This window comes from Cajanus cajan, chromosome 8, assembly GCF_000230855.2.
Source record: "Cajanus cajan strain Asha chromosome 8, NIPB_CcT2T_4, whole genome shotgun sequence".
NCBI classification, from domain to species: Eukaryota; Viridiplantae; Streptophyta; class Magnoliopsida; order Fabales; family Fabaceae; genus Cajanus; species Cajanus cajan.
Window position 1 is genome coordinate 10,284,274 of NC_138524.1, and position 17,917 is coordinate 10,302,190.

Here is a 17,917-nt window from a genome sequence, read left to right on the forward strand (position 1 = left end):
GCCTTAGGTGCTTGTTTCAAACCATATAAGGCCCGTTGAAGCTTACAAACTTTATGAGGAGAATGATAGCCAGGAGGAGGATGAATATAGACTTTCTCTGTTAGATCACCATGAAGGAATGCATTTTTGACATCCATCTGAAGAAGCTTCCATTTATGAACTGCAGCAATGGCCAAGAGACTACGAGCAGATGTTATACGGGCCACCAGAGCAAATGTTTCTTCATAGTCTATCCCATACTCTTGAGTATACCCTTTGGCTACCAGTTGAGCTTTGTAACGATCGAAAATTCCATCAGAAAGAGTCTTAATTTTATAGACCCATTTACAACCAATAGGGATCTTATCAAGAGGGAGATCAACTAGATCCCAAGTATGAGTCTTTTCTAAAGCCTGGATTTCTTCAGACATAGCTTGCTGCCAAATAGGATTAGTATGTGCTTCACAAAAAGAGGAGGGCTCATGAAGAGTTGCAATAGCAGAATAACAATGGTAATCACTAAGATATTGAGGAGGTTCTCTTACCCGAGTTGAATGACGAGTAGCAATTGTAGGTACAGTATCATCAACTAGAACAAATTCAGTAGGAGAAGGTGAGGAAGTGCCAATATTGAGCTCATTAGATGTATCTGTGTCAAGACTTGGAAATAACTCAATGGAGGGATCGGTAAAAAAAATAGATTCAAAAGCAATAGTATGATGAAATTTTGAAAGAGAAGAGAACATAGTATTTTCCCAAAGGATAACATGGCGTGAGATGCGTAATCTGTTAGAAATGGGATCCCAACAACAATATCCTTTATGTTCAATGCCATAACCAAGAAAACAACATAAACGAGCACGTGATTCTAATTTTGTGTGCTTATGAGGTTGTAAAAGAACAAAACAAGCACATCCAAAATGTTTAAGAATTGAGTAGTCAGGAGGCTTACCAAACAATTTCTCAAAAGGAGAAAATTTTTGAAGAACTAAAGTGGGAAGGCGATTAATAGTATAGACAATATTAAGAGCAGCTTCCCCCCAAAAATTTTCTGGACACGAGGCAGAGAGGAGAAGAGCACGGACAGAATCAAGGATGTGTCGATGTTTTTGCTCAACTCGACCATTTTGCTGAGATGTGTGAGGACATGAGCGTTGGACCATAATACCTTGTTGACTGAGAAATTGAAGCAAAGAGGAATCATGATATTCCATCGCATTATCGGTGCGAAGAGTTTTGATTGCACAAGAGAATTGAGCCTTAATCATATGTGCAAATGAGATGTAAATTTGGGTTAATTTAGATCTATTTTTTTATAAATATATCCATGTAAAACGATAGAAATCATCAACAAACAAGAACAAAGAATTTGTCCCAAGAACAAAGAAATCATCAAGAAACAAGACACATGTTTCTTTGGAAGGTGGAGAGATTTGAGCTCAAATAGCCGACCCATCCTGTGACCTGTCCCAAGAATTTGTCTCGTTTGTGGATCTTGTACCTGTACACCAAAAGGAGAAAAAAGAACACTTAGTCCTTGTTCACATAACTGACCAACAGAGATAAGATTAAGTGTCAAGTTGGGTATATAGTAAGTGTTAGTAAGAGTGAGATTGGGGGTGGATACTTGACCAATACGAGTGATGTTCATTTTATTTCCACTAGTTGTGTGGATTAGTGGTAGAGAGGAAACAAGTGATGCAGAGGACATTAATTTAATATCAATGGTCATATGATTACAACATGCAGAATCAAAAAACCAATGAGAATTACCCGAAGTAGTAGACATGGAAGTAGAGTTATTGCTAGAGATAACCTGTTGAGTAATTCATCAATATCACTCATAGTAATACTAGTGGAACCCTCAATGGCAGTAGCAGAGATATGAGACTCATTCTTTTTGACAACCTTAGGTTTGAAGGTGCCACTGTTTGGTTTTGGAGGTCGTGTGGGACAGTTCTCAAGAATGTGGCCAATATTATGACAATATATGCATTCTATAATGGGACAATTAGCAAACACATGGCCAGTTCGATTAAAAATTTTACAAGGGTGGTAGCTTGATTTTTGTTGTGAGAACCGAGCAATTGCCAGAGTAGCATCAAGAGGATTGGGTTTGTTTAGATTCAAACGTGTTTCTTCAAAAATAATCTCTTGCATAGCAGTATCTAATGATGGGAGTGGGTGTCGATGCAATAATGAGGCGCATACAGCTTCATATTCTGGTCGTAGAGCCATAAGAACTTGAATTAGACGAAGGTGATCTTCACTGATTTTGGCTTGAGATAGTTGATGCCAAATTGGTTGTACTTGGGCAAGGAAATCATTCACAGATTGGTCAGATTCTTGCTTGGTGTTGTGAAGTGTAGTCCACAACTGGTAATAGTGAGCAAGACCGGTGGTCTCATAATGGCTAGACAAAAAATCCCAAATTTCTTTTGCAGAATCATAAGTAGCAAATTGAATATGAATAGATGGAGAAGAGGTGTTGTGGAACCATGTGATTACCTGATGGTTTTTGCTATCCCAATTCTCAAGACGATTAGCAAATTTTGCATCAGTTTCACTTGCTTCCTTGGTTGGCTGTTTGATATTGCTAGTGACAATACGCCAAAGCTTACGACCAATCAAGAAACTTTTCATTGCCTGAGCCTAAAGAGTGTAATTTGATCCCGTCAAGACAATTGTGATGGGTTTTGAAAATTCAGATTTTTCCATGATGAATGTGGCAGAAAGATAAGCAGAGCCAGAATAAATTATTACAGGACAGAAAATGACGAGACAAAATTCGTCAAGTTGCAGAACACCATAATGATTTGGTGGCTATGATGGTGTGGCTGGAAAAAAAATAGAGGAGGCTAGGATTCGTAACTCAAGCTTTGCATACCATATTAGCTGATATTAGAATATTGGATTTCAAATTGTATATTCCAATCAGTATCAATATACATATATAATTGAAGCTAAGCTAAAATAGGAAACAAGACTAAAATCAAGGTATTCCTATAATAACATAATCAAATCATTCCTAACTAAACCAGAAGGCTATAATCAAGATATTCCTATAATGACATAATCAAATTATTCCTAACATAATCAGAATATTCCTCCTAATATTCTGCTAACAATACTCAATTACTCATGAGTCATCATCATATGCATAAAAATTGATTGATAAATTATCAAACAATTTTTAAATTTTATAAAATTTGTATAATCAACCAAATAAATACGATAATTAGAATAATTAAATCTACATTATATAAAAGTTATTAAAGATGTAACCCCAAGCGTGTGGTTCAGCGGTAGGCGTTGATCCACGCTTAAGCAAGGTCAGGCAGTGTTTTAAAACCTGGACCAACCCGGCCGGTCAGACCGGTTGGACCGGGAACCGGTGGTCCAGCCGGTCCGAATCTGAAGTTGGATCGGTTATGCAGTCGACCCGTTTCAAACCGGATTGAACCGGTCAATTTTCCGGTTCAACCGGTGAACCGGTGGGTCAAACCGGTTCAACCACTTTTTTTTCTTATTTTTTTTTAAATTTTTTTAAGGGACCATAAATAACAAAAATAATAATGAAAATTGAATCTCTTAATGAAAAAACAAGAAGTCTTATTAAATATAACAATGACTACTTGTTCTAATATATTTGTTTGCAATATATACAACTTAAATAACTTTTATAGTATATTATTAATTTTAAATTATATATTTAATAATGCAATATTTATGTAAATATTACATATATTATTTTGTGATATTAATTGCAAGTATATTATATATGTACATATTATTTATATTTTTAATTTGTATTAATATACCGTTTAACATGTAATTTTTTTATGTATTTTTTTACAAAATAAAAATAAAAATAATTTTAAATAAGATAGAAAAATTGAAATTTAAAATAAGATATGAATTTATTAAAATTTATAAGTATAAAATATATTTAATATGAATATTTTTTTAATAAAAATAAATAAAAATCGAGTCATGCGGTTCAACTAGTGACCCACCGGTTCAACTAGTGACCCACCGGTTCAACCTTTGACCCACTGACCCAGTACCTTAACCGGTTCGATGACCGGTCCAGTTTTTAAAACTATGAGGTCAGGGGTTCGAATCCTGCCTTGTGTATGCAGCCGCGTTAAATCCTGTGACCAGCTATCTCACCCTTTGAGGTGCCTCCAACGTAGCGAGGAGATTAGTCACTGCTATCGGCGGTGAATACTCCAGGAACGAACCTAAAAAAAAAAGAAGTTATTAAAGATGTAATTCATTAGCTTTCACGTATGTCAACAGATTTTGTCCTATATATAATAATTTTATATCAAGATTGAAATTATTGATCATAAATATAAAATATAAATTAGTTTATAAAAAAATTATTATACACAACAATTTATGATTGAATATTATAAGTTGTAATTAAATTTCATTTCTTAACTATTATTTTTTATTATTGCAAGATAAAGGAAATAAGGGATGAATTGTTTGTTTCTAATAAATTTCCGAATGAGGTAATAAAAAAATGAAAAAGGCGTGAAACATGATCTCTAAGATAAGGTGTTTCCTAATTAAAATAATCAAACGAGTGCTGAAAAGGTTTGAATGTTTGACTAAAGAAGATAGAGAGTTTGACAGCCACCTTTGAACCTTCTTCAGTTCTTCTTCTACTTGGCCTTTTATAAACCACACTCCCTCAACAAAGTTAAACACAATACTACAATACTCAAAAACAAGACAAAACAAAATTAAGCATTTCCAACACAACACAACCATGATGGCTCATACTACATCACCACCACCGGATAAAACCGAAACCTCGTCAAGCCTCGCCACGCTGCACCCCGACATCATCCACGCGCACATCCTCACGCGCCTCGACGGCGCCACGCTGGCCTCCGCTGCCTCCGTCTCATCCCTCATGCACCGCCTCTGCACCGAAGACGATCTCTGGCGCCACATATGCACCGCCACCTGGCCCTCCTTGCAAGACCCCTCCGCCCGCCACGTCATCTCCACCATCCCCGGCGGCTACCGTTCCATTTTCTCCGACGCCTTCCCTTCCCTCCACCACTTTTCTCTCCGCCCCCACCGCCCACCGCCGCCTCCGCCAGAGCTAATCTCCGCCGTGGATATATATTATCAGGGAAAACCTGTTTTCTCGCGCGTGAAACGCACCCAAACGCAGAAAAACTGGTTCCTCTCCTCGCCCCTCTGGCTAGACGCGCTCGAACCCAACGAGGTAAAGAAAAAAAATAGTAAATATATTAGCGACCGATTTTATCCACGAAAATCATCATAAAATTTCACGTAACTGACAGTAACAGTTTTTTAAAACTTACGTGTAAATTAATTATTTTATTAGGACGCATTTGTTAAAAAATTATTTTTTTCCAAATCCGTCGCTAAATTTCGTCACTAAATTGGTCTCTAAAGTAAACTTTTTTTAATTTATTGATTATAGTTGATTCCGACGACGGTGAAGTTTGCGAGGAAGGACGAGGAGTGGCTGAGGCATTTCGAGGAGAACCTGAGCGTGAGCTGGATAGTGGTGGACCCGGCGCAGGGGCGGGCGGCGAACGTGTCGAGCCGTGGGGCGGTGGCAGCGCGGCGGCACTGGCTGACGCGGGACTTGGAGGTGGTGTACGCGGCGGAGATGGCGGGGGAGCGGCAGCATGCGATGGAGAGGGTGCAGTGTGTGGTGAAGGTCACGTGCTGCGGGAAGGTGGGCGGGGAGCTGCACGTGAGGGAGGTGAATTTGGTGATGGAGGACACGGAGGGGCGGCACGTGACTGGGAAGGAGGGTCTGGCCATTCTGCAGAGGGCCATGGAGTGCGGAGAAAGGAAGAGAATTGATCACGTGAGGGATAAGGAGAGGTTTGAGAATTTCACGTGCTTGATGAAGGAGAAAAGAGAGTGTAAACGTAAGAGGGAGAAGGCAAAGGATGTTGCTTCTACTTTGCTCGCTTTTCTTGCTCTTCTATTCTTTTGCTTCATCGCTGGATCAAAGACCTAGCTATACTATACTATCACATTAACCAGAATCATTACACCAACACTTTAACAAAGCAAGTCATCACATCTCACAACATATGTATTTTAGATTTAGATTTTTTAATACTCATATAAATTACACACTCCATTTAATATTATATTTATATATATGTGAAGTTTCTTATTCTTTTTACTCATTAATTTCCTTGTAATGGGAAGGTGAAATTTTACATCTATTTGGCTGTCATGTCCTTCTCTACTTGTTGGGAATTTTCATTTTCTTGGTTGTATCTTGTATGCTTCTAGGATGTTTCACTTATGACTAGATATAATATTGTTGGTTCAATTTTGGTGTAATTTTTTGTGGAATTTAAGTTGGACTTTTGCTTCATTTTGGTCATGGGTTCCGTTGATTTTGGTGGAGTGAGAAAAATTGGTAAACCAACGTCTTTCCTCATGCTCCCATTTATTTAATTTTGATATGACGGCTACATCGAAATGCCACGCCACTTCTCTCCTTCTCAATCTGAGAAGCTATAGAGGTTTTATCAAAAAATAAATTTTTTATTTAATTGACGTCCATTCTTAGTATAAAAGAAATATTATTGATTAAAACATATATGAAAGAGACATTATGTATCTCTATATATTTTATTTTAAAATAAATGAGAGCTCATCAGTTGTAATAAAAGGAATAAAATAATTTAATTAAAATGTGTACACTAAAAAAATGTTTCTATATAATAATTTATTGGATAGTATTTTTTTGACAATTTTTAATTGAATGTAATTAAAAGAGCAGAATTTATTAAATGAAAAAGAAAATATAATTAGACAATAATATAAAAAACGTTTGTTTATTTATTTATTTTAGAAAGCGTCTAAGGCACATTACGCAAGAAAATATTATTTACACACCCACGTGGGTGACGGGGTAAGAAACTAAAGCAACGTATATTATTATTCATTGATGTTAGAGCTTTCAAAACTGACTGATTACGCCGAGGGACAATTTAAAAAATTCGGAGCACAAACCTGGCTTATCTTTTACTAAGTTACTCTTTGGTCTTTTTTTTTTTTTATTATTTAAAAGGTTAACTTGATATTACAGTTAAAAGTTTGATCGATCCCTTAAAATTTTTAAAAAATATTTATTATTATTTTTTAATTTAAATTGACGATGTTATTTTCTCATACATGTTATTTTTTTATGTATTATGTGTACAAGAAATTAATACTATTAATTTAAATTGGATGAAAAAAGCAACCTTTCATTATTTTAGTGTCACTATAGGTATAATATATGTAGATATATACCTATTTGACATATAGCTACATACAATTTTAGTGTTGATTTTGAATGAGATTTAACAATATATTTTGTATGACACTATAGCCTATACTTACACTCTTTAACAATATACCAACATATATTATATTTATTGTGTGGGTAAAAGTAATTTTTAATGACACGTATTATGTTACTATAGGGTGTGTGTCACTATACGACAATTTTCTTGTAGTAAATTAGTTTATTTTATTTTTATAAAAATTATTTATATATTTATATTTATATTTGATTTTGTTGGAAAAAAGTTTTGGAGGAAAAAGAAGTTAAGAATTTTGGAAGAAAAGAAATTATTGTAAAACTTCTTTTCTTTATATTGTTAGTAGATGTTATAATGATGATCTCATGATGTTGCTCTCATTTACCAATTATGTGATCTCATTATATATTAAAAAGAAAAAACTCACGAAATATATTTAACTAAGTTAGACATTTTTTATGCTATCCATTGAAATCTAAATGACTAACATGTAACTTAAAAAATCAAAGATTCAACTTAATCAATATTTGTAATAAAATAAATAAACAAATTGTTTCAATATGAAAACTCAAAAGTTTTAAAGATTGTTTATAATTCGAGTATTTGAAAAGTGTGTAACATATTTTTTCTTTAAAACTATATGTTTCAATTTATACTAAAATTATTATTTATGAGTCTCGTAATTTTCGTAATTTTTGTTATAAAATTTTGGCATGATTGATATTACATTATAACCTTCAATCAATGTATTAATGATGTTGATCTTCATATTAAATCTTGGTTTAATAAATATCTAATCATCTCTAAATTCAAACAACTAACTTGAGCATTATAAAATAGGTAGACTTCTCAAAATATTTCTAAGATGCTACACTTGCTTTCTAGCCTTGAATACAAGGTGCATAAAAGGTTGTAGGTGACCCTTTCCATATTTTACCAATTAGTTGAGGTTCCTTTAAACATTCTCGCGACAATACACTTGTCTCCAACCTATAAAAATGGTGTGTATGACATGCATGCATTCCTTTTCATATTTTGTCAATTAAATTAGGCCCCTTGAAATATTCTCAAGACAATACACAAAGAAATAAATAAATAAGAAACAATATATTTCATTAAAGATATAATTGTAAATTTTAATTCTAAAACCTTATTGGATATTTTAAATAATTTTTACAAAGTTTATCTAAAAAGTTGAACTAGTGCAAGCAAATTATAAACCTTTTTTAAAAGTTATTTGAGCAAATTTAACAATTGACAAATTTATTAAAACAATTTTTTTGTTGACTTATTCAGCTTAAATGCCTGTAATTAAAACATCATGAAGATCGAACCTAATGAATTGCTACTACGAATCCTACTGATGACGTGGACCACCAGTTTTTCTACCTCATTCATTGATGTTTTGCTCCATGGATTATGAAGGGATTAATGTAGACCCCACTTTATCTTATATGATCCAATGTGGCACAACGTCATTGAGTAACTCTCGCATCCATGCAAACGCAATCCAAACCCAATCTAATTCAACATTTGCCAGAAAATAACAATAATATCAAGAATAGGAACACAAAAACCACCATAGCCACTATTTGCTCGCACTTCTTATTCAGTGGCATTCATCACTCTCAAAGATCAGAGCCAAAATGACAACCACCTTCGCGACCGTCGCAGGACTCGGTGGCGCATCACTGTCATCCACCTCCTCTCGTCTCACCTCAGGTATCATATACATTAATTTGTCATATAGTGTCAGTTTTTTGAAAATTGATTTTGAATGAAATATGTAAAACTTAATATAAAGTTTTCCATCCAATATATATAATAAAAGTTATCTAAGTTGTTTTAATTTAAAATCAATTCTTGACATATGATTAACTAAGATTAAATACACAACCATTTATCTAACATCATGTTTAATTGTTATTTTAACGTAATTTTGGATCACATAAAGTCAAATACACTCAAAATTATCATCAAATACTTAATTAATTAATTAGTATAAGATTGTTTCAGTTTAATTAGTGATTTTGAGTTTGAATTTTAAATATATAATTATAATAAATATTAAATTATCCATAATGATGATACCTATCGTATGGGAGGCATTATCTACGTATGTTAAACCAGATTGTCTCATGTGGAAAAAACTTGTATTCTACACAATACAAAAATATACTTAAAAATTACTCACCAAGGTGTACAATATTGTAAACTCTTTGATATCAAGTTTTATTTTCATGAATAAAATAAAACTCATAATTTAAAAAATTGTTCCTAACTTCCTATAAACTGGGAATTGAAGATGAGCATGTTGTGTTGTAATTTGTTTGCAGGGTTTGTGAAATCGCCAGTGAGTGCTAGGAACCCCTTGAGGCAAGCTGTGGCAATGGGAAACGGTGGGAGAGTTACATGGTAATATTTTAGTAGAAGATAGATTATTTAATTTGTGTGAATTTGAAATGAAAGGAAAAGTTAAATGAAGGGTGGCGGAGAAGATTAATTAATTAATTAGTGTGATTTAGAAGTTGAAGAAAAAGTTAAATGAATGGTGACATTTTGTGAGTTGATGCATGAAGCTTCCAGAGGAATTGGCTGCGGGCAGATTACAGTGTGATCGGGTTTGGGTTGATCGGCTGGATCGCACCCTCAAGCGTACCGGCTATCGACGGTAAAAGTCTGACTGGGCTCTTCTTTGAGAGCATCGGAACTGAGCTTGCTCACTTCCCCACGCCTCCTGCCCTTAATTCCCAGTTCTGGTTAGTCACTTCACCCTTTCTCTTTTTCTATCATTCTTTATTCTTAGTCAATTAATTCTTATTTACTTTAGCTTATATTAATATTAATATTAAGAAAATGACAATAAGAAATGGAAATATTTCTGAAAAATTTGTGCATGATTGTAATCAACAAGGTCAGATAACAACAAATAAAATCAATTTTTCAATTCAAAATTATTTCTTTAAACCCATACACATAGACATAGTCTTAATTAGCTTTGAGATGCTAGGATAACTGAGAAAAACAATAGATGAATTACAGAGTCTTGATCTTATAACTTTATATCAGAGTTGCTGTTTTTTTTTTTTTTTTTGAATTTAGTTAGTTTATATTTCTTTTGACTTATTTTAAAGAAATAATATTATTTTTTACAACTTACAGAATTTTTTTTTTCAAAATTAATTCCAAATAAACATGTATTTAGTATATACCTGCAGTTTAAAAGGCTTTAAATTCCTATTCCCTAATATTTTAACACAGTTGTGTATTTCACTATTATATTAGTCAACAAGACAATGATATTTAAATTCTTATTTTGGCTATAAAAGATTATATATTTAAAAATAGTTTGGATCATGATATATACACCTCATTTTTTTTGATAAGTACACCCTATTTTTTTAAAAAAAAAATTAAAATTTTAAAATATCCTAAATTTGTATTATTTTTATTTTTTAATTTTACACTCCTAACATTTAATTTAATTCTCTTTTTTACATATCTCTTTCCTTTATTTTCACATGTACCCCCTTAATTTTTCTTCACCCCACCTATTTTGGTAGGTAATTTTAATTCTTTTAGTTTTACATTATTCTTTTTCCCTTCCTCTTTCAGTTTTCTCATTGATTAGTACTCTAGAATAGTGAAAATGTCTTTTTCATAACACTAAATTTGATATTAAAGTTTTTGGATGTGTGAAAGGAAAGGAAGTGTTAAAAGAAAAAATGTGTGTCTAGTCTGATAGAAACTATCGAGGAAGTTACACTTACCTACAATGTTATGGCCTACCAGTTCTATGATTTGGGTGCATGTGAAAAAGTGAAAGAAGTGAGAAAATAAGAGAGTAATAAAAAAATTAAGAGAAGTAAAACTACCTATTGAAATAGGTGATGAATTAGAGAAAGACAAGATAGTACATGTGAAAACAAAAAAAAGAAAGAGGAAAGAAGTGTGTGAAAAGAAAAATTAGTAAATTAAAAATTAGAGATGTAAAATTAAAAATTTTAAAAATAAAAAGAATTATGAATATTTTAGAATTAAAAAAAAAATAATAAAGGAGGTGTACTTATAAAAAAAGGAGGTATATATATCATTAGCCAAATAGTTTTGCGTAACTTTAAAGATAAAAATTATGGGAATAGGGACTTGGGCATAGAGAGCAAATGCTCCAACGTGTAAGCCCATTTAGTTTAGTGGGCCAAAGTTTGAAGTATCAGAATATTTGTGTCTATTTGCTGTTGTTTTGTCTTCTCTTGTACAATTTCAATAAATTCGATGATTGTTTCTATCAAGAGTAAAAAATACACTTTATTTTTTCGTGTATGTTATTTAAAAATAAAAATAAAAACAATTGAATTGAATATGAGTGAACTGTTAATAATTAGGAGGGTATGCAATTTTGAGTAATTGTGAATGTAAAATAAGATTAAAAAAATAGTGGACATCAAAACTGCAAAATATCTCTTATATATATAATATAAATTAATAAGTCTTTTTTTTTATAATTTTTTTATTTTAACTTAGACTATATTTGAATAAGTTTCCTACAAATATTTATAAAAAAAATGAAATATATTTTTTTTCATAAATTATCTTATAAACAAGTTAAAAATTAACCTTAAAAAAAATAATATGATACAAAAACTCTTACAAATTAAATTATTTATGAAATAATTTGAAGTTATGAACAATATTTAACATTTTTTAATTTTTTCTTACAAATAAATTTGTTCAAATATTAAAATTTTAATTGATTACAATATTATCTTTCCCCACCTTACACATTAATTATGTATCAACAAATTTTTTTTTGACATGGATAAATCGATTTCTATATTTTTCTAAGCGTTAAAAACCTTATCAATAATATTTGAACAGACCATAGCATTTTATAAAAAGAAATTATCAATTTAAAGTATAAAGTTCAATAAAATGAAGGTCCCACCGAGATTTGAACTCGGGTTACTGGATTCAGAGTCCAATGTCCTGACCACTAGACCATGGGACCATATATATCTGTAGGGGCAATTTATTCAATAATCTACTAAAGGTATCTACTGGTGTATCTCTTAATGAACATTTCCAACCTGACATAATAATTAATACGAGGCAAACATCATGAGCAGGTTATGGCTGGTTACGTGGCACCTCGGGTTGTTCATCTGCCTCACTTTTGGGCAAATTGGTTTCAAGGGAAGGACTGAGGACTACTTTTGAATTCCAAACTTATGTTCTTTTTTTTTGTTCCCCCACTTTTGTGTCCCAGTGCCTTGCTATCTATGATGTATGACTCTATGCTACCTTTTCCCTTCTTACTAGGAAAAATTTGTCTAATATCACCTTCATAATGTTGTATATTATTATTGTTGTACTTCTCCTCATCAATGCCCCAACTTTAGTCCTGCAAATTTTCAAAGGGTAGCCTGTAGTTTCAGTAACATATCATTATCATAATTATTGATCAAGAGAAAGAAATCATCTCTACTGCTCTAATGTTTTTTTCAAAATCAAGTTTAGGATTATGAATTGAATTTTCAAATTGAATATACTATTGAAATTATTTAATATTTGGGATTTTTATGTCTAATAAACTGACAAGATAAAGGTGGTGATTATATTCGAATATGTGTGATGGTAATTTTTGAAAGAGACGAATTTTGAAAAATGTAAGAAATCATTAATAATTAATTGATTTTTATCTGGTTCATCATTTAGAAGTCACTCACGGCACCACTTAATTGATTTTTAATTGTCATTTATTTCTTTAATCTCTTAGAAAAAGTATTAAGATGATATTAAAAAAATTCAAATGTCACCTATTTTTAATTTTATAGTCATTTATTTATTTATTTATTTTATCTTATATACAAATATTTAAGTGGTGTTTATTTTCTTTTTGTAGCCTTTTCTTTTTATAGTATGTTATTATTATTTTAAAGACTCTATATGGTCAAATAATTTTATTAGTCTTCCTTCTATATCAATTTAATTGAAAGGATTTTATTATAATTGATTTAAGAATTAAAGATTATTTGTTTACTTTTGCTTATGAATCAACGAACCACTATAGTGAACTCAGCGAATAAATTGAGATAGTATGAATGAGATTCTATGTTTTAGTAACATCAATTTGACTGATGTAAAAATAAATAAATACTAACATTAAATAATAATTGACATTTTGAACTCTTGAGCACACCAACAAAATTTTCCTGCCCTATCATTATTCTTCACATATTTATTGTTTGTGAGTCTCCAATCGTACTATCGAAGAACTAATTACAAGCAATGGTTTCAAAAGTTACTCATTTTCTTTCAAGTTTCAACCACTCTAGGTAGACCATTCGATGATGCACTGTAATTATTTATAATGAGGTGTTGGAAATTGCAACTAAAAACTATGAAAAATCACTACAAGAAATATTACATATAGTGACATTTTTTGACATATAATTACATATAATTTTAGTGTTGATTTTGAATGAGATTTAATAACATATTTTATGTATCACTATAACTTATGTCCACACTTTTTAATAATATACCAACATATATTATAATTATTGTGTAGGTAAAAGTAATTTTTAGTGACATGTATAGTTTCATTATAGGGTGTGTATCACTATATGATAAATTTCTTATAGTAAACACAACCTTAGTTGCAATATTGACGACATCATAGTTCCCTTCAAAAGGAATTGTTAATGTGTAGAACAAAACATTCAATCTGAAGTTGCTCAAAGAAAATGAAAAACTTTAATAATTCAGTTATGCTTATGAATTAACAAGATCTCATTCATAAATCATTTACCATTGTAACATCCACTATATCATAAAGATATTTACTTTATTTTTATTATTTATTACTTTGACTAATTACAAATATCGACTTTTTTTTCCTCATTACTTTTGTATTACTTTTCTCATAAAAGTATTAACACTATATGATATTATATATAAAGAGAAAAAGAGATAGATAAATAGAATTTAAATATATGATCATCATAACATCGACGAAATACATTATATATATATATATATATATATATATATATGAAAGTCAATCTTAGATACCTTAGTCATACACAACAAAATGTGACCTAGGTTAGAGTAGTATATATATGGCTATACTATATTTATCCCAAAGTCTAGAAGGTCTAATAAAAAGTCAATAGTGAGTAAAAAGACCATATCCTTCAAAAGAGTACTTTGCATCTATTATTTTTATTTCCTCATCATTGTTGTCGTGATAAACTTTGATATACCAAAAATACCTTAGATAACTATAGGAGATGAGAAGACTCTTCATCTTATAAAATATCTCATTCTACTCGAATCATAGTCGTATATGAAAATAAACACAAAAAATGAGTGAGATTTCATAAGCCCCATTCTTTTTCCTCAATAGCTTTAAAAATACACAATCATCAAGCAAATAATTTTGGAAAATTCTATGGTCTGACCTACGTTATCATAACTCAACCATAATTTTTTACTAGACACATGAATTCCTACCATTTCCCTAATGATTCACTAATCATTAGGAAACCTAAGGGAGTAGTATATTCTTTCATAAAGTACAAACATCTATGACATTTTTGAATAATCTATTTTTTACTAGACATATGAATTCCTACCATTTCCTCTTTAAATATTAGTTTACAAACACATTTTTACATTATTTATAATTTGACTAGATTAAGTTTGTTTGATACACAATCTTATTTATAGAGCTTATAACTTATTTTCATAAATTAATTAACTTAGTTTATAACTTATAAGTTTTTAGTTTTTTTTCCCCTTTTATTATCATCATTAATTTATTTAAAATAACTTTTTATCCTTTTTAATTTAAAAATTATTGTTTCTATATATTAGTCTCTCACTTTTATTATTAAATAAATAAGAGTAAATTATGTTATTCTTCCATAAGAGATAAAAATATAATATTACTCTACCCTCTTATGTAAAATATATAATTTAATCTAATTAACTTATTTATTGTTAAAAATTACATGTGCATAATTTATGAATTCATATCCAAATATTCAACGGACTAATTAATAATAAAAAAAGGTGAAACTTAAAGGAGTATTACATAAATTATCTAATAAAATTCTAATTGATTCGAAAGATTTCTTACCAATTATTTACTAATGATAGTTTTGTGTTGAAGAGATTAACCATACAATAACGAGTTCAACTTGGAACCGTTTGGCATTATTCCTATTGAGAAAAAGTACATTGAAATTTAACTTTTTTTTTTTCTCCGTTTGCGATTGCGGGTGACTTGTGTCTTATAAGAACAAACACAAAGGAGTTCACTGAGTTTATTGAACTAGTGGTTGGACCAAAATTTATTTTCATCCATCGTTTCATCTAGCCAACGTAGCTTGTCTACAATGCTCAAATTAGGGAGGTTTCTCTGCAACATTATCATGTGATGCCCCCATTTTTGCTTCTTTGAACTTAAATAATTTTCTGTCTTAACTCTTATTTGCCATAAATTTCCCCCCTTTACCAATTACCATGATTTCTTATCTTGCCAAAGAGCGTCGAGCCAATATGGGTTAGTATAAGTGACTAAAGATTTGAATTAAACTTTCATTTTTCTCATAAATGTAAATTTGAATTCTCTAATATTATTAAACTTCTGATTAGTTAACAACATTTTTGAGAGGATTCTTTGTAGTTTAAATGCATCTCTATTTCTCAAGTTTGTTGATATTGTTAGGATGACAATATTCAAACATTCAAAATGTTATATGCTTTGATACTTGATAGTTGGTTACACTTTTATCCTATAAAGAGAATTTTGGTTAGTTAAGGTCTTTAAGGAAAGTTTTTTGACTCTTAAAGACTTTTTGATGTATTAGAACAAATTTCAATTGAGACTAAAAAGTAAGAATGATTTAGATGGAGATTAAAAAGTAGTGACGGATTCAACAATTTTAAATAGTGAAGGCAATATTTTTTATATAAATTTGTAGCAATAAACATATAACTTTACATTTTTTAGAATAAAAATATACATTTTAATTGTTTTCTACGAGATTTCATATTCTAAAATTTTTCCTGAGACATATGATAACATTGATATTAAGTACTTATTCGCGGAAGTCCTTCAAGATACAACAAGGTTGTCTCAAGTAATTTGAGGAATAGAAATGACAATCTATGTAACAATTACTTGAATTGGTCTATAATGATAATTTTAAATATGTTTAAATATAAATTTAAAATTTTTTTACTAAAAAATACTTTTAATGTATAATAAAAAAACTCTAAAAAAATCCTTATAAACTATATAAATCAGGCTCTTTAAGTATATATTTAGTTGCACATAGAGGATCCAAGTTTAATATCAAATTAAAATCAATGATATGGAGTGTCTTTAGAAACTAGTTGAGTTCAACTCAACTAAGATTGAAAAAAAGTTACACTCAGTCAGAAACTTTGTTTTTTCTATATTGAAACGTATATTCTTTTGTTGAACGTGATTTCAAACTGGTAACCAAACATAGTCATGATAGCTTTCCTTTGAATGTGGAAAACCACGTTATCAAAGCATGACGAAACATAGCCTTAATATGTCATTAATGGTCTTCCCAAATACAATTGATCAGTGGTAGTGGTTTTCATTATAAACAAAGACCTATGTGAAGAGGCAGTGGACTAATTTGAAAACTGAATGGGGATATACCCACCCGTTTCCTTGTCCTATAAAAAAGTGTTGAGTTACGTCCTTGGGAGCATATCTGAGTAGTAGATACCGTGAATCTAAGACACAGTACTAGTAGAGTAAAGAAAGCGATAAAAGGTGGTGGCTGAATGCTGAATGCTGAATGCTGAATGCTGAATGCTGAATGGACGAAGAAGATTAACTTGGTATTAATGCTTGTGCCGTGCAAGTTCCCGCATACTTCCAGACATAACGGCCAAATGTCCAAACGAAACCACACTCTATGTTCCCATGCCAAAACCAAACAATCATCATAATACCCAAAATAACCCTCGTGAGGGCCTGCACACAACATTTTCCCTGTGTTTCCTTTACGACTAAAAGCCATGTTGAACCGTTTCTTAGGCCCCACATCGTCCTGTTACTTCTTGACATGATTGATTGCGAGTTTTAAGATGCACTACCTCACATTGGAGTAGGATTGCATTAGACAGTAGACACCCCCTCAATTATTATTCCGTACTAGTAATTTTTTGGCCTAACTCTGCAACTGTAATGTAATGTGTAACCTATTTTTTCTCCCTTTGTTTTATCTCACTTTCAATTATCTTACCTTACTTGATTTTCTCCATAAACGTCAGTGGAAATCTGTCTTAATTTGGTTGTAACGTTGGGGTTATCCCTATCTCATTGTTAATTTTGCTGACTGTCAAATTAAGAAAACAATAAATCAGTGGTATGACTGCTAATGATTTAGCATTCAATGCATCAATATATTGGAGTACTACTATCTTCCCACATGGTGAGACGTGACAATAATTAGTCCTCATCTTTCTATTAATCATCTTTCAATCATATCAAGAAAATTATTGGGATTGGTCCAATTAGAATACTAAGTTTTTAACTTCAAGGACTAATGCAGAAGGAA

At 31.1% G+C, this 17,917-nt stretch overlaps 3 protein-coding genes and 1 non-coding gene across 4 annotated transcripts; 2 read left to right on the forward strand and 2 right to left on the reverse strand.

Moving 5' to 3' along the window:
* Window positions 1-1,295: 1,295 nt before the first annotated feature.
* LOC145950798 (uncharacterized) lies at window positions 1,296-4,762 on the reverse strand. The gene is made up of 2 exons (XM_083062573.1): window positions 4,628-4,762; window positions 1,296-4,223 (listed from the first exon to the last, which is right to left on the reverse strand). Exon 2 carries the CDS (start codon window positions 2,620-2,622, stop codon window positions 1,708-1,710), a length of 915 nt encoding a protein of 304 aa, XP_082918699.1. The 5' UTR covers window positions 2,623-4,223; window positions 4,628-4,762; the 3' UTR covers window positions 1,296-1,707.
* On the forward strand, window positions 4,668-6,370 carry LOC109798917 (F-box protein At2g27310). The gene is made up of 2 exons (XM_020359352.3): window positions 4,668-5,227; window positions 5,450-6,370. Exons 1-2 carry the CDS (start codon window positions 4,760-4,762, stop codon window positions 5,999-6,001), a joined length of 1,020 nt encoding a protein of 339 aa, XP_020214941.1. The 5' UTR covers window positions 4,668-4,759; the 3' UTR covers window positions 6,002-6,370.
* Window positions 6,371-8,868: 2,498 nt separating this feature from the next.
* PSAO (photosystem I subunit O) lies at window positions 8,869-12,688 on the forward strand. Its single transcript, XM_020359099.3, has 4 exons — window positions 8,869-9,029; window positions 9,644-9,722; window positions 9,887-10,066; window positions 12,434-12,688. The coding sequence occupies exons 1-4, from the start codon at window positions 8,954-8,956 to the stop codon at window positions 12,522-12,524; spliced, it is 426 nt and encodes a 141-aa protein (XP_020214688.1). The 5' UTR covers window positions 8,869-8,953; the 3' UTR covers window positions 12,525-12,688.
* TRNAQ-CUG (transfer RNA glutamine (anticodon CUG)) lies at window positions 12,244-12,315 on the reverse strand. Its single transcript has one exon. It is a non-coding gene; the product is annotated as a tRNA-Gln (tRNA).
* Window positions 12,689-17,917: the final 5,229 nt, after the last annotated feature.

Excerpts from the sequence above, each read along its gene's own strand:
- LOC109798917 (XM_020359352.3), top strand. The coding sequence starts at position 4,760 with ATGATGGCTCATACTACATCACCACCACCGGATAAAACCGAAACCTCG. Across the intron at positions 5,228-5,449 it reads ACGCGCTCGAACCCAACGAG|TTGATTCCGACGACGGTGAA; the intron begins GTAAAGAAAAAA and ends TATTGATTATAG.
- PSAO (XM_020359099.3), top strand. The coding sequence starts at position 8,954 with ATGACAACCACCTTCGCGACCGTCGCAGGACTCGGTGGCGCATCACTG. Across the intron at positions 9,030-9,643 it reads CTCCTCTCGTCTCACCTCAG|GGTTTGTGAAATCGCCAGTG; the intron begins GTATCATATACA and ends ATTTGTTTGCAG. Across the intron at positions 10,067-12,433 it reads GCCCTTAATTCCCAGTTCTG|GTTATGGCTGGTTACGTGGC; the intron begins GTTAGTCACTTC and ends CATCATGAGCAG.
- LOC145950798 (XM_083062573.1), bottom strand. The coding sequence starts at position 2,622 with ATGAAAAGTTTCTTGATTGGTCGTAAGCTTTGGCGTATTGTCACTAGC.